This window comes from Marmota monax, unplaced genomic scaffold (genome assembly GCF_021218885.2).
Source record: "Marmota monax isolate L192 unplaced genomic scaffold, Marmota_monax_Labrador192_F-V1.1 WCK01_AAM20220418_F8-fsc00191, whole genome shotgun sequence".
Lineage (NCBI taxonomy): Eukaryota > Metazoa > Chordata > Mammalia > Rodentia > Sciuridae > Marmota > Marmota monax.
Window position 1 is genome coordinate 678,475 of NW_026693537.1, and position 16,692 is coordinate 695,166.

Consider the following 16,692-nt stretch of genomic DNA (forward strand, 5'->3'; position numbering starts at 1 on the left):
TGCTGGAGATCAAACATACCAGGCAAGTGCTCTGCTGCTGAGCCACATCTTTATGCCACAGGTATATATTTTTTAACTTTAAAATCTACTTGAATTTTGCATTTTTTTCCGTTTATATAAGCTTAACTTTTTATTAAAATTGAAATTATATAATTTAAAGTTTTAACTTATTAACTTATTCATGAGCCAAATTTCTTTTTTACCACCATGTCCACTAATACCCTAATGTCCTCTGTTGAGTGGGTGCTATGTTTGGCCCTGTGGCTCAGAGGACTCATCTCTAATACGAATTGAAGGAATTGCTTAAGATGATCCATTGGGATAAAGGAAGAAAGAAGGGGGGGGGGAACTAGGAAAAATAGATGTAAATAGGGGGAAAAGAAAGGCAGACTGCCACGTGCAGCGCCTCATTTGGATGTGTCTGGAGTCTTGGAAGCTTGACTACCCTACGTTCTCCTACAAATGGACCTTGAGAGCTTGTTTGGAGGTTCTAGCAGGGGAGCGCAGCTACTCGTATACCCTTGACCGAAGAACGGTCCTCCTCTATCGGGGAAGGTCGTCCTCTTCGACCGAGCGCGCAGCTTCGGGAGGGACGCACATGGAGCGGTGAGGGAGGAAGGGGACACCCGCCTAGCCAGCCAGATCAGCCGAATCAACCCTGGCGATCAATGGGGTGACAGATGTCGCAGCCAGATCGCCCTCACATCCGAGAAAAGAGGCTGGGCTACAGGCTATATAAACCTAAAGAGATTTACAACTTTACACATAGGCTGAGTTTCCTGTTTACATTTTTGCCCATAACATGACTTTATAACTAAAACAAAACTTGCTGCAATCTCTATAAAGGTAATTTAAACCCCCAAAATGCTAAAATTGAAATGAAAGTGTCTTAAATTTGGGATTTTTTCATATTATCCAGAATCCCTTGCAGCTGGGTGGGGCATGCTAAATATTGTCTTCTTGATTGGTGAAGTCCTCCCGGAGCCTCGCCCATGTGGAGCGCCTCCTCCACTGGCGCTCCGCCCGCCTCGCTGCAGACAGCTGGCCGAGCGCTTTGTGCAGTTCGTGGCGCTCCGAGTGGACCCCAGGTCTGTCTTCCTCCCGCTGTCCCCGCCCGCCCTTTCCCCTCTTGTTGTTTCTCCTCCCGGCTATTCTCCGAGCCCCTTGCTGCCCCATCCATCCCTCACCCCCTCACTATTCAGACTTTTTTTTTTTTGTCTTTCTCCCTCTTGTCTTTTGCACCTCCGCCCCCATCTGGGAAGACGCGGCCCTTAGGTTGGGATTGGGTCATTCTTGGCTCTGGGTGCATTTTTATTACCCTCCTTTGCGAAGGTAGGCTCATATCGCCCCAGGCGACCAGGCAACGGCTGCAGCCCTTCGTGGATTGAGCTGGGAGTCTCGTTTTCAGAGAGCCAAGTGTGGCCTGGGGGGATTTCTCAAGCCAGGGAATCATCTTCTAGCTGGGGGTGGGCACGTGCGGGGCCGGGAGGGCCACAGCAGATTCACTTCTTGCGGACAATAGCAATATTTGTCCTGTCCACCTCCCAGTTGCTGTGATAACATATGACGATGCATGTAAAACATGAAGATTCCAGTGGGCGTGCATTTCGCCCCCGCGGCCCTCTGTAACTTGCCCCTCCAAGCTGAATTTGGAAAAAATCCTAAGATTGTCAAGGTCAAAAAAAACATCATAACGGTATGATGAATCTGTGACATACTGTACTGCTAGCACAAATGTCTTTACAACAAATCGCCCCCAGGTTCCCAAGATCCAGAACAAGGAATCATAAATAGAAACAATATGAAAGCCAAAGCTGTTGTTTTTTTCTCCATGTTTTAAAATGGTGGTATGTTTTTATTGAGTGAAGGAAAATGCAGCAATAAAAGAAATCAATTTCCTGTTCCAAAATCCTGAATATTCATGTAGCTCCTGAGCACTGGCAAAGGACACGATATTAAAAACGTGGGTTGTTGGTTCCTGTGCGAGGAGCTGCCTGCTGCATTTGTTTTTCAGAAGCCTGAAAAGCCATCATGGCAGCGAGGCCCAAGCTCCACTACCCCAACGGAAGAGGCCGCATGGAATCCGTAAGATGGGTTTTAGCAGCCGCTGGAGTCGAGGTATCTCTCTGCTGTTTCTTCACAGATTTGCCATACAACTTTGAGACTTTTGAGGAAACAATAAGTTTCAGAGAACCTGAAAGGAAAGTGACCACAACACTCAGAGCAACCAAAAGATCTTTATTGCAGCAGTGCAACAAAGAGAAAGGAAAGAAGGAAAGAGAGAGAAAAGAGAAGAGATGAACAGGGAGAGAGCAAGAGAGAGAGAGGGCGCCTAAGAAAGATAAAGAGCAAGAGAGAGAAAGAGCAAGAGAGAGGGGGGCCTGGCCGGAGGGAGTTTTTATAGCCCAAATCTAATGGGGCCTCTGGGTCTGCAAGCTGCCTTGTTGGCCCAAGGGGGGGTTAAATGTTCAGCCTTAAGCAGGGTTGAATGTTCAGACTTGAGGGAAACAGGTGATAAAGGACCAGATAGAGGGGGATTTGAGTGCCTGGGCTATCTTGCAGCCAACGTCTGTTCAGCCTGCCCTGCAGACAACACAGTTCAGCCTGCTCTGCACCCAACAGAACCTATTCATCCTTTACCAAAATCACAGCTGTGCTTTGGGTCAGAAGATTCCTTCCTGTCAAGGGACTTTTCTTTATAAATGGAATGTAATCTATGGATTTCTGTTTCTCCTTTGACTTTTACTTAATCACTGGCCTCTGATCTAACACCAGTGAATAATAAGGAGAAAGGGAATTAATCAGAAAATTTCCAATTTCACCCTGAACATTTACTAATTATGCAATCTCTGGGCAAATTTCCTGTTGATAGCTTCCAAATGGCAAACCTTGGCATTTTGCCAGCATACTCTTGAGCAATGGTCCACATAGCATTTCTGTTCCTTAGGTTTTTTATTATGAAAAGTTTCAAATACAAACCACATCGAGCATTGCCATAAATTCTATGCATTACCCATCTTCCAGCTCAAAAGATCATTAGCTTTATGCTAATCCTGTTTGATCAAGCTCCTCCCTCCACTTGTTTTGTTGGAAGCATTTTTAAAGCAAAATTCAAACATCATATCATTTCATCTAGGAGGACTACTTCCACATTGCTCTTGAATGGGTTGGGAATTTAAAACTTAACAACAGTGTTATCACACCCAACATTTATCACATTTCTTGTTATCATCTAACACTCAGTCTAATTGTCTCCGATTTTTTAGTAGTTTGTTCCAGTCCTGATCTAAACAAGGTCAACATATTGCATTTAATTTTGTGTCTTCCAATATTTTAAAATTCTCTAACAGTTTTCCTCCACATTAAAAAAAAACTATACTTAGCAATAATTCCAGATTTCTAGAAAGTTGTAAAATTGTGCCATGTAACCCTAAATCCCCCCCAATGATCACATTTTACATGTCAAACTAAGAAATATGTGACTAACTACAGATTTTATTTGCTTTCACAATTTTTTTTCCTACCAACGTCCTTTTACTATTCCATGGTTCAACACTATATTTGTATGTTTCTCTACTTGCCCTCAATCTGTGATAGTTACTCAGCCTTTTCTTTATTTCACCTCCTTGATGTATTTTTGTAGGATTCTCCATGTCTGATGTTCTCCCATGTTAGATGGGTTTATGAGTTTGAGGGCAGGAAGTGCCAAACTGATGTTCTCTTCTCTTTGCATCTTATCCTGGGTGAGATGATATCAACATGAATCATCACTGGAGCTGGTAACCTTGGTCGTTTGGTTAAGGTCTGTCACATTTCTCCATTGTTGTGTTATTGTTTTTCCCTGTATTCTTTGGAAGCAAATCATTAAGTCCAGCCCACAAGCAAAAGGATGGGAACTAAAGCTCCACCTCCTGGAGGAGGGAGTATTTTACATTTGGAATTTTTATGTAAGGAAGATTTCTCTACACACACACATACATACATACACACACACACACACATCATTTAGTTATTGCTTAGGTCGTTCCAGCTTTGGCCATTGGTACTCTTTCTTTCTTTTTCTTAGCCCTTCATTACTTTCTGACACTATAAGATGCTCTAATGCTCATCTTGTATTTTCAATCAGGTATTTCTCCAAGGAGCCCTAGTCCCTTGTAGTAGGAAATTATATTAGAAGCCAAGATCTGGGTGCTAGTTATCTGCGTCTGTTTCTTAGTTGTTTTTTTGTGGGGGAAAAAAAAACCTGCCTTGTCGAGTGTCACCCATTCTGGATTTGGCTTGTTTACCATCTGGGAGTTATTTTGAGGTAACATGGTGAAATGAGACTATCCTCTCTTCTCTATATTTCCTATAAGCTGCTCATTGAGCCCAGAGGTGTGATTAGATCCAGGCTTCTTTTTGTCTTAGATTTTATTTGCCTCGCCAGACTACATCAGGAGAACAACTTGGAAAGTACTTCTATTGTACCACATCAGGGGCTGCATTGTACCGCATCAGTGACACTGAGCTTGATATTGTAAACTACAATATCACTACATCACTTTTTCAACTAGTGGTTTTAGTAGCTACTAATCATCATCATCATTGCTAGGGATTACAAAATAACAATTTTTCTATCATTTCACCTGAATTTATTAATTTATTAATGATGATTCCCTTATAATGAATAATTTTTACTCCTTATTTAATTTCCTTGAAATATGGCTCATATAGAAAGTCTTGATTAATGTTTGGTTCTATTTACCCTTTTCAGAATAAATGGTTGTTGCCTTAGCAACTTCTAAAGATAACAAATGTTGATTTGGGTTTTATTTATATGTTTTTGCATATCTTTATAACTTTCCACACAGTATTTTACAGTTTTCCAAACTGGTTGACATCATTTTTATAAACAAATCCTGTTTCTGACTTCTGTTAAGAAATTGGAAGATCTGATGATACTGGGCCCTAATTTGTACAGAGCAGCAATTGCTGGATCTAAATAAGAACTTCCCCACCATTCCCTGTTGTCTCAGCTTTTATTTTTTAATCGTGTGAAGAAAGGAAAGAAAGCAATTGTGGTCCCAGGACCTGAACCTGGTTGACTTCCCTTGTTTGTCACTTGTCTAATTCTGGCAGGGCTTTTGATTTTTTCATAGGTTTTGAATAGATACATGTATGTCATATACACGTATGTCATATCATCCTTTGTCAAAGTCTCTTTTTCCCTGCCTTCATTCTACCCTGCCCCTCCTACTCTCTTATGAGTCAAGAATCTTCCTTAAAAAAGTTAACAAAATCTTTAAAAAGTTAACAAAAAGAACATGGGTCATATAATCACCTACCAAAGACCAATCGTATCGAACAGGCCGATGGGGTGGAATAATGAGCCTAGCGGGGTCTCCAGGGTGAAGAGAACTAAAACTGTCCTCCTTGCCAGGGCCAACCACATGGTGTATAGTAGTAGTTTCCAAAAGATGGTGTTGGGGGAGGTCACTCCCTATCTCTTTACCAAAAGATGATTTTAGCTAAATTTATTCTCATGAAGCCAGCAGACAAGTTTGTGTTTTCCAGTAACCCAGGACTGGGTGTTTGGTCCTCTTATGGAAAGCACACAGACCTAAGTAATGAGGTGCCTAGAAGTGGCTAGAACCTGCTGAAAATCAGCTGTCCTGATTCAGGGAATCAGCATCCTCTTCTCAGTCACTTGGTTTGAGCCCTCGCTGACATTGCTCTGAGCTGGTTGTTGGTCTTTTTTGTGCTTCTCTTTGATGCTTTGATGCTTTGGACTTCATTTATCTGAAGACCCCCTCAGAAACCCAGCAAATACCCATATTAAGAGGAAGAGTAACACATATAAAAGAGAAGACTTAAAGGCTAGGAACTCCTGATTCAAGACTTCTAAGTAACTCACTTAGAAGAAAGAGTGTTTGGTGTGGAAGGGGACAGTTCTCTATAGAATCCTACATGGGGAACTGTATCCTGGACTAGGGAGAAAAGACAAGTGACTGGGTGGATAGAAGTTGAGCTGCTGTCTCTATCCCTGCAGCCATAGACTGTTACTTAGGATTTTTCCTTCCTTCTATCTCCCTGTCCCCATGCCAGTGCCAATTTCTCTTATTTACCAATGGTTTATAAAGCTTGATACAAAGCAATCAGTGAGAGATAGCATTTATTTAGCACATTTGTTCTCAGAAATAAAATATCAGAATCATTCTTGTTTTTTTTAAAAAAATTCTGCAATTTTGGGCCCTCCCAAGTACTGAATGTGAGTCTCCCGGGCATATGTATGTTTCCTGCTTTCCCATTTATGTTTTAAGTGATCATGGCCATAAAGCTTGAGAAACAGTAGTGTGGAGAGAAAGCTACTTGCACCACCTTTGACCTTCCAGGATTTAGGACAAATGTCCTAATTATTGTTGCCTTGAGGCTACTGCCCCCATGGGCCTCAGATGGGGATCCTCTGGGGAGTTAGGATTCCTCTCCTTGCATTTGGAAGACCCTGATGAGTAGCAGAAGTCACACCTATACCCCTCACTCTGGTTCATCCACATCAGCCAGCTCAGATGGATGAGCGGAAGCCTGCGGGTGCTGCTACCCTGTTTAGCTCCACTCTCCTTAGAATGACCTAGGCAAGCAGTGCAGGGTCCCAGCTGCTGGGGACTCCTCCTGGGATTCTTGACACAAAGAGCATTGGTATGGAGCATTATAGAATGTGTTTCATGCTGTCGCCAGAAGAGGGCCTTGTTTTCATTCCTTTTTCTCACCTCAACTTTTAAATTTGAAAACTCAGACCTACAGAAAAGATGTGATAGCATGCCTTTCAACTCAACTCACCAGTTGTTCACATTTTGCTACATTTACATTTTCCCTTCCTCTCTGTATTTTTTTTTTGAATCATTTGAAAGAAGAAAGAATAAATATTTTGATAAAGAACAATTAAGAAAATTAGCACTAAGTCCCTAACATCTAATATGTAGTCCATATTCAGATTTTTCATATTGTCCAGTGTCTCTGTTACATGTTACTTAGCAGATATAACAATTTCCCCTCATCTAATCTAGAGTTAGGCATTTGGTAGTTTTGTCTTAGAATGGGTCTAAGTCTCATTTTATTGAGAACAATACCTACTTCTTTCTTCTTTTCTTTTTTTTTTTTTTTTTTTTTTCCCATGCTGTTAGCTCTTAGAGTTCAGGTCATTGTGTCACTGAATGTCCCACATCCTGGATATGCCTGATTTCTACCTTGAGATTAAATTCAAGTTAAATGTTTTTGGAGATGTTTTTACAGGTGATAATCTGCCTTTCTCCATTGGTCACAACAGAAAGCACAGGATGTCTGAGTCTCCGCTTTGCAGAGCCCAGTTTGATCATTAGATAGACAGTGAGATCTCCAGACCCTTCTATTGAAAGGACACATTTTCCCTTTATCACAATTAAGTAACTTTGGGATGATACTTGGAGAGTAAGTGAATGTTCTCTACCCCAGTGATTTTAGTGGCCATTATGATCCTTGTCAGAATTAGTTATTACACAAGAGGATGCAAAGTTAGGATTTCCTAATTTTATCATTCATTAGCATTAATACTTTATCAGTTAGCACTACTTCTTTTTCAAAACAGAGCTTTTGCCCCCTCCCACCATTTTTTTAGTATTATCATTTATAGGCATAGAGATTTTGTTGTGTGTTATAATCCACACCTGACATCATTCTTTTTGATGCTTGATTTGTCTCACATTTGATTAGGGAATCCATCTAAAATAGTGTCCTCCATGCCTTTTCCTCTGCCATGTATCATTCATCTGTGAGCACTTCCTTACTCTGACATAAAAGTATAAACCTTTACTTGTAAGAGCCCTGGGTCATTTTGGTGGGTAGTGATATTTAGGAACCAAGATATGGATGCAAAGTATGCACTTGGTCTCTGCTTCTTGAAGCAATTTAAATTGATGTTTTCACTCCTGTACCTCTAATGATATTTACCTTCTTGTGGCGGGGGTATCTTTTTTTTTTTAATTTAGTTTGATGAAGAATTTCTGGAAACGAAAGAACAGTTGCACAAGTTGCAGGATGGTGAGTATGAACATGAAACTATTGTCTACAGTACTGCTGAGTTTTTTGTTTGTTTTGTTTTTTGGTACCAGGGATTGAATTCAGGGGCACTCAACCACTGAGCCACATCCCCAGTCCTATTTTGTATTTTATTTAGAGACAGGGTCTCACTGAGTTGCTTAGCGCCTCACTTTGCTGAGGCTGCCTTTGAACTTGTGATCCTCCCATCTCAGTCTCCTGAGCTGTTAGAACTATAGGCATGGGCCATCACAACTGGGTGTACTACTGTTTTTAAAGAACGTATTTATGTGAAAGGGTAAAGATGCAGAAAATATTAAGAACAGTATCCTAAAACCAAAAAAACTAAAAGAGAATATACAGCTGAAATTGCCAGGAAGTCATTTATTTTTTGGTGGTGGTGGTGGGGGGGGGGGGTTGGTAATTCAGAGGCACTAGGCCACTGAGCCACATCCCCAACCCTATTTTATATTTTATTTAGAGACAGGGGTCTCACTGAGTTGCTTAGCACCTCACTTTTGCTGAGGCTGGCTTTGAACTTATGATCCTCCTGCCTCAGCCTCCCAAGGTGCTGGGTTTACAGGCGTGTGCCACTGCACCCAGCAGGAAGTCCCTTCTTGCTCAGGAGTTCTAATAAAAGCTCACTGAAAGGCAGGAACAGTTCCTTCCCCATCCAAGTGAACAACCCTTCTCCATCCCTGTCTCCTCCCTTAGCCCCTTTCAACCTTTCTTCCATTTTCCCTCTCCATTTTGCTCTTCCCCTCCTTCTCATCCTTCCCCATCTTCTCTACCTAGTTACCAAATGGAAGTGAAATCCATAAAAGGCTTCTCTTTAGTTCCTTGGCCAGCCCTGATCCCTCTGTGCCCATCCTCTGCATGGGAACCATCAGCATGCCCTGAAGGAATCCTACTAACTCTCTGAGCAATTTCCCAACCAGCTATCAGGTCCCAGGCCCAAGTCAAGGCTCCCTCTAGGGCCAGGTCTACAGGACTGTAATGCCAGCTTTTGTGTGTGACACTGGTCTGAAGTTAGTGCCCCAGCCCAAGGGCTGAATCTTTTCTCTGCATCTCATCACAAGGTTGGGTATGTGGAATGTGTTTGATATAGGTTTGTTGGAGAAGGTTCTGGGTTCAGTGGTAGCAAACTTGGTAGTAAATGGCCTGTGACTGTAGAAGAGGAGAAGCCAGCAGGAATACCTAAGAATCCGCAGTGCCTTAGGTTTCAGGATCAGATTCTCTCAGTGCTGTTCAGTGCACTCTGAAGTGACAGAAAGGTCCTGTTCTACACTGTCCAATGCAGCCACCACCCCCCTGCCACCTCTGACCACTGATACTTGAAATGTGTCTAATGTGACTGAGGAACTGTATTGTAATTTTTAGTATTTTAATTATTCTAATATAGGTATAAATATTGACTGGTGCAGCTCTGAACACGTATCTCCAGTATGTGGCCTCCCCAATCCCTTGTCTCAGTGGTAGGTATTATTGATTGGGAAATAAGAAGGGAAGATTTACAACAGTGTTAGTTTTCAGGCTTCTTTCATGGTTAAATCTGCTCCCCTGGATGAAGTTGGAAGTTAAAGTTCACTTTCATCCGGGAGATTTCTGATATTTCCTAAGTCAGTGGCTCCACTGCCCCTTTTCATTCAATAGAGCCCTTTTTTAGGGGTTGGAGAATGGGAAGAAGAGGTCAATTCTAACTCTGGGCTTCTGTTTTCAGGTAACCACTTGCTGTTCCAACAAGTGCCCATGGTTGAAATTGATGGAATGAAGTTGGTCCAGACCCGATGCATTCTCCACTACATAGCAGAAAAGCACCATCTGTTTGGCAAGGACCTCAAGGAAAGAACCCTGTATGGTGGCTCCTCTGACACCCTTTCTAGTGCCTTAGCTGATTAGCAATCCTCTGCAGCACACCCCATTCCTTTATGTCCTGAGTCATTAGTGTGAACAGGAAACATACCCCAGAAAGGCCATGAAGACTGTTTGGAAATTCAGTATAGAAAATCTGAGTAAAATAAGTTTGGGCCATAATTCCTAAAGACACAGTCCTAAACATCAAAATCCCAAAAGGTCTAAAATTTCTAAGGTCTAAAATCCCAAAAGAAAAAAATCCTAAAAATATATTATTCTGTCTAGACAAACTAATTCTTAAAAATTCTTTTAGAAGACATTTATTTATATTTTAAAGGGGTTTTAATTTGAGAAACATAAAAACATGGCAGAACTACCATAGCCTACTTTGCACAATAAAAAAAAATCTGTTACCAGATATTTTTGCAAACATAAACATTCAGGTAAACTAACAACAGTCACATGGATATAATATTTATGAGAAGAAAAACAGTATTCATTAAAAAATAGGCCAAAAACCAAAGTATATAAATTCATGTCACTGTGGTTGGTAGTTGTGTGTATCTAGCTTCTCAACTGCAGTCATCTGGAATACTGAGAGAGACAACCTAAGACCTTTGGCAAGCTGGTCATATGCTGCAGTGAGGCTCCACAGAGTCGGTCACCCAGAGAGCTGACATGCTGAGAAATTTTATCTTTCACAAATGCAGATGTACAAAAAGGCCATCTCTTCATTTACTGGGGAAATGTCAACATTTTTATGTACATGCACAATGCTTAGACACAAAACAACCTTGGGATAATGCCCCTTTAGGGAGTCAAAGTTGCAAAACATACATAAAATGAATTAGAATTCTCTAAAATTCTTCACGTAATGTATACCTCCAATATTGGAAATGATGCAAAAATGAAATACATGGAGAGTGAATTATAAAAAGTAGTGCTGGCAACTTAAAATAGTGTGTGGGGAGGGTGTCTGTAAAAAGATGCCCTGTCCAAAAAAAAAAATACTAAAAAGAAAATTTGACTTCTAGGATTTAATATTCAGAATTTTAATCTTTCAAGATTGTGTCTTTTGGGTTTATAATCAGACTCAAGTTAAATGATAGAAAGGAATTGAATTCTGATATATCTATTTAAGATGTCATGATTTCATAATGTCATAAATATTTTAACATCTTTAAATACTTCAATACTACTTTTTAACTTCTTTGAGTATTAGGATTGAGAAACAGACATTCAAGGCCTGGGATAGCATGCATTGATTATAGTTTGAACTGAGTCTGGTTCTTGCACTTTCTGGATACATGATCCTAGGCAAAGGGTTAGGCCTCAGTTTTCTATACATCAGGTGTAATAATAGCACATCTACGTGGTGTCATGGGATTCAGTGACATAATGGATGCAGAGTGTTTAGCACCATGACTGGTGTGCTCCAAGTATTCTGTAAATGATATTCATTATTTTTATAAATGTAAAATTCACACCAGGAGCACTTGGTGTGAATGCTGGGGTGAGGGTGGAGGAGTAGGAGCTGGGGAGAGAGGGCAGCTGTGACTGTCAAAGTTCTGATTTGTGAAGGATGTTTTCGAACCGTAACTAGAATGGACTCTCTACCTTTGCTCTTCAGACAGTTTTAGGCAAATGTTCTTTGGTACTTAAGTTAGCAGAGCCTGAAGAAAAAGCACTCTATATTCTTAGATGTGAAAACCGTTGAGTTCAAGGAGGAGAACTGAGACACCTGCTTTTCTGTTTGAAGGATTGACATGTATGTGGAGGGGACACTGGATCTGCTGGAACTGCTTATCATGCATCCTTTCTTAAAACCGGAAGATCAACAAAAGGAAGTGGTTAACATGGCCCAGAAGGCTATAATTAGATACTTTCCTGTGTTTGAAAAGGTAGGTGGCAGAGAAGCCCGAATAATCCCATGGGGCATCACAGATGCCCTTTTCTGTTCAGGGTAGAATAAAGCTGAGCCCAGTTGAGCTTTACTAACGTAAGAGTTAACAGACTCCTAAGAACTAGCTAACTATGGCCATCAATACAGAGCTGAAGCCTTGGAGCCCCTCAGACTCTCTGAGAGCTACATTTTTCAGAAATCTAGCAAAAGTTTGTGCATTTTTATTCGTACTTCACCCAGCACTTACCTTGTATAAGAGAGAAAAGCAGGAACTACCTCATTCATTCAATCAACAAACACTCATTAAGACAGCTCTCATGATCAGACATCCTCCTTGATAGTTTGATGTGAAGAAACCCATTTCCGTTTTCTCTTCCCTTTGCTCTTACCTTTTTTGTTTTGCAGTTTTCTACTTGGTATTATCATACTTATTTCCCTGAGCTTTAAATCACTTTTTTTCCCTTGAATCAGAAGGAATTTTTTTAAATGTTTCTATTAAAAACAAACAAGAGGATATAAAATTATGGAAAGGCCTATTTGGCCAACTCCCTCTGACCATCTTCATGTCATTAGAGTAAAGAAAAAGAAGTGGCATTGGGCTGGGGTGGAGGGGTGTTCTGTAGTCTAGTTTCATGGTATTTTTCCCATAAGCCCTTCGTGAAGTAGGAGAGTCACTGGTGAGTCTAGTGGCCCAGTGGCCCATGTCAGGCTCCTTGTAACATAGCTATGAAGTAAAAATTGTTATCCTTCTTGCACATAATGAAATGGAATCAGCAATCTATCAACCTGTCCAAGGTATGTGGTTAGAAAATGGACAGCAGGACTGAAACGCTGGCCTCTGCGTACGCATTCTGGATTCACTGTGCTTTATCACTCTGGCTCTAGTAGCTGTGTTTGATTCAGAATCAATTTCGGGGTCCCTGTCAGACATCCCCACACTCGTATGTGCACACACATATTCTAGTGCACATAAAAGTTCACTGAGAAAGGAAGAACACTTTGTTGCCACTGTTCTTTGCCTCTCCCTGATCAGAACTTGTTCTTACAAATCCCCATACCTAGGTGTTACCCTCAACCTCAAAATGGAGTCAGGATGAACTTAAGCCTTTACTTTTCTCTGTTTGGGAAGTTGTGAGGTTTATTTTCATGGTCAGGTTTGGTTTATTACTACAAGTCCCAAGGGTCACAGAACTGGGAAGAGAATGGACCCCTTGGAGACAATGTATCATTTAGGCTCCTGATATCACTCCACCCCTCCCTGACCTGCAGGGACTCATCATGGCCAGCTGTTTGCTATAGGTGCATTTCTGGAATGGCTTTATTCTTTTCTGAATGCAAAGTTCAGAAACTGATGTTTTCGTTTCCCCTTTTAGTGTCTCATTCTGATCTACAGCAGATATTTAAGGCTGCTTTAATTTCCATACTTGTTTGTGCTTTCTCTTCCTCTCCCGCTTAGATATAGAGGTGTCCTCTTCATTACCATTGTTATAAAAGGATAAAAGGACAAGGCCACAATTTCAACCCCTTCTTAGATACTACACTGATAAAATAGCTTCTTCAGTTTTTTCACATGGAATATCATAACCAATGTAAACCATTTATATCCTGCAGGTTTTAAGGAGTCATGGACAAAACTTTCTTGTTGGTAATCAGCTGAGCCTTGCTGATGTGATTCTACTCCAAACCATTTTGGCTCTTGAAGAGAAAATTCCTAATATCCTGTCTGCATTTCCTTTCCTCCAGGTAAATAAAATGGTGTATTGGAAAACTGGCCCAGAATTCTTGGGCCTGTCTTCAGTTTCTGGTGAATATGTGTGTGTGTGTGTGTGCGCGTGCGCGCACACGCAAATGAGAGATAGAGATTAAGTTTTAGATTCTATTTAGTAGCCTGGTGTGGTGGTGCACACCTGTCACCTGTAATCCCAGTGGCTCGAGAGGCTGAAGCAGGGGGATTTCGAGTTCAAAGCCAGTCTCAGCAACTTAATGAGGCCCTAAGCAACTTAGTGAGACCCTGTCTCTAAATAAAATATTTTTAAAAAGGGCTGAGAATGTGGCTCAATGGTTCAATGCTCCCTGGGTTAAATTTCTGATACCAAAAGAAAAAGATTCTATTTAGTAAAATGAAATTAAGTTATAGACCTGAAAGTGTTTTTCTGCTTCTCAAATCCTTACAGGTGAAAGATAATTGACATGAAAGAAGTTTTTATTTTCACTTTACATAACTAATAGGCAGTGAAATACTATACTTTGAATATACATGAAAGATCTAAAGAGTCTAGGGTAAACGATAAACATCTAGCTTTTTGGGTAAACTGTGGCACCAGGACCTTGATATTTTATATCCATGAAGCTGACAACTTCCTTTTAAAACCCAAGGCGCGTATATGGAAACACAACTTTAATCTCTGAGCAGATTAAGTGTCAACATTAAAGGACTTCAGAATCTGATAGCAGATCTGGATTGGATTAAACAGTATTCCTGTATTGACTGAAGGGAAGGTAAAAATCATACAAGTTTTATTTACATAAATAGGAACTTCAAGTAAGTCTTGAAATGACAAATCATTTGGAATAAGCCTTCAAATATTAATATAATATTCAAAATTAGATAATACAAATAGATCTTAAGTAAATAATAAAAAGATTGTCATATTTGTGTATTAATTGACATTAGCGTTTTTGTTAATAGTGAATGTATTTATGTTTTTCATATGTATACTTAATTAATCTGTGTCTTACACATAATAGGCATTTAATAGTAGCTTAAAAATAAATGGCCTTATTTTAAAATAAATCTTATTTTAAGTAAGATAATTTAATAAGAGAATTTTTAAAGATTTGTTTTAAACATTAAAAATATTTTTAATAAATAATTTTAAAAGATTTTAAAAACATATATGAGTGTACATAGCTTCATATATATAGTTCAAAATTTTCATTAGAGCAAATGAACTTCTCAGTTACTGAAAATTTTAAGATTTGACTCTGAGTGAAAAACACATTTTTTTTCTTTCTTTACAGTTTATATAAATATCTGGTGTCTGAGTGCCCGGCTCTGAAGCATGCCGCTGGCCATCTCCCACACATAGCCAAAATGAGAACTCATTTGCTAATAGGAGTAAAAAGAACAAGGAAGCAGAATCAAAATAGAAATTGTACCATCTGATGACTTTTGAAGCACTCTTATGTAAATGGATCATACATGTCCTCTGAGCACATCAATGCCCTTAAAGCATTTCCTGTGTCCTTTTTTTTTTCCTTTTTTCCTCTTTAAGCCAAGTATTACAATCGTTCTCTAAGTATTTTTTTTTTTTTAATTTTGCTGTCTCTGAAGAGAATTCACATCCTTGTGTGAAGCATGAGTTTTGCATAAACCCTGGTTTTACCGTTGGAGACAAGGATTGCAAATAATCATTACACAAGATCAACCTTAGAGAGATGTTGGATTGCAGTTCTGGTAGGGTCCCTTCAACAGATGGTGGTGGAACAAATTTTAATGAGACATTTAATACAACCATATTTTCATAGTTACTAATTCTTTTGCTCTTAACTTTGAACTTGTATGCTTTCCTTTTTTTAGGAATACACAGTGAAATTAAGTAATTTCCCTACAATTAAGAGATTCCTTGAGCCTGGAAGCAAGAAGAAGCCCCCTCCTGATGAAATCTATGTGAGAACCGTCTACAACATCTTTATGCCATAATATGACCATCTCTAAATGGGAGCCTGTCCCCAGAGATGGCTGTGTCTGCAGTGCTATCTTAATTGCTCTCAGCTCTGTTGTAGTGCTGTGTGTTGAGTTGGGTCTTTCATGTTGAGGAGATCTTCTCTTTGAAACATGTCAACCTTTTTTTTTAGTCCAGTGAACAATTGTTATGAGACACTTTTTGGAAAACCTTTTTTGGAAAATCTGGCATATGACTTAGATCTGGTGAAGTTACTCATGTCCTGTTTTAGTCCATCCTGATAATTGGCAGGATCTCATGTTCTCCCCTGAGTTCCTTTCTCTCTCTTTATATCTAAACCCCCTCTCCAGTCTCATCCCTATTTTTAATGTCTATTACAACTCAACTTTTAGTGAGTGAGTCTGCTCTGAGCTAAAGTCAAATGGTAGTAATGAATGCAGTTGATATTAGCTAAAATAAAGAATTTACCAATTATTGTCCTATTGCTAGAATCTTTTCATTAATTATTATGGAATCTAGAAAATATTCACATGGCTCAAAAATCAAGCAAGCCTTGAAAGTCTTCTTTCTAACTCTGCCTCCTAGAAACTGAGTTCCTCTCACAAGCACACACAGTTACTCCAGTTATTTTTAACACATGTATAAGAAAATGCAAATATATTTTATCATCTCACTACCCAAATGTTATTCCTAGGCTTCTAATATTTTTTGCATTTCAGAACTAAGTACAGTCTATTAATACTGCCTTCAAACATGTGTTGCCTCTCAAATCCTAATTGAATGCCTATGGTAAGTGAGGCAGAATGTCAGGAGGCAGAATCATAGAATGGAGCCTCTGCTCTAGAAAAATTTACCACAGGGTGGAGGAGATATGCATATAAACAGCAGAAAGGAATTTTGGAAAAGGAAGAAATGCCACTTTTCAAATATCAACTACTCAGATATTAAAAAGCCCAGGAAAAGCAAGTTTTCAATGAGGGTTTCATAGCCAAGCTTTTGATGAGGGTCTAGTAGAGGGGACATACATCCTTCACTATATGAGGGATCATTTGCTCAGAAAGAATAAAAAGGGGGAAAAAAGACACTTGCAGGGTGGTTGGTAATGTCTGTCACAGCACAAAGACCTCAGTGTTTCTGTTAGAGGGAATCCAGCACAAACACTTGTCACTACTTGTCTTTTGTGAGCATTCATCACTGTGA

The 16,692-nt window shown here is 39.8% G+C and overlaps 1 protein-coding gene across 1 annotated transcript; it reads left to right on the forward strand.

The window, feature by feature from the left end:
- Positions 1-958: 958 nt before the first annotated feature.
- On the forward strand, positions 959-15,968 carry LOC124102297 (glutathione S-transferase A4). The gene is made up of 7 exons (XM_046458552.2): positions 959-1,088; positions 2,015-2,118; positions 8,001-8,052; positions 9,770-9,902; positions 11,663-11,804; positions 13,418-13,549; positions 15,387-15,968. Exons 2-7 carry the CDS (start codon positions 2,032-2,034, stop codon positions 15,507-15,509), a joined length of 669 nt encoding a protein of 222 aa, XP_046314508.1. The 5' UTR covers positions 959-1,088; positions 2,015-2,031; the 3' UTR covers positions 15,510-15,968.
- The last annotated feature ends 724 nt before the right edge of the window (positions 15,969-16,692 follow it).

What these genes read in the sequence shown, in the direction of transcription:
- LOC124102297 (XM_046458552.2), top strand. Translation starts at nt 2,032, where the DNA reads ATGGCAGCGAGGCCCAAGCTCCACTACCCCAACGGAAGAGGCCGCATG. An exon ending in GTTGCACAAGTTGCAGGATG is followed by an intron (nt 8,053 to 9,769) that starts GTGAGTATGAAC and finishes TTCTGTTTTCAG; the next exon opens with GTAACCACTTGCTGTTCCAA. An exon ending in ACTTTCCTGTGTTTGAAAAG is followed by an intron (nt 11,805 to 13,417) that starts GTAGGTGGCAGA and finishes TATATCCTGCAG; the next exon opens with GTTTTAAGGAGTCATGGACA.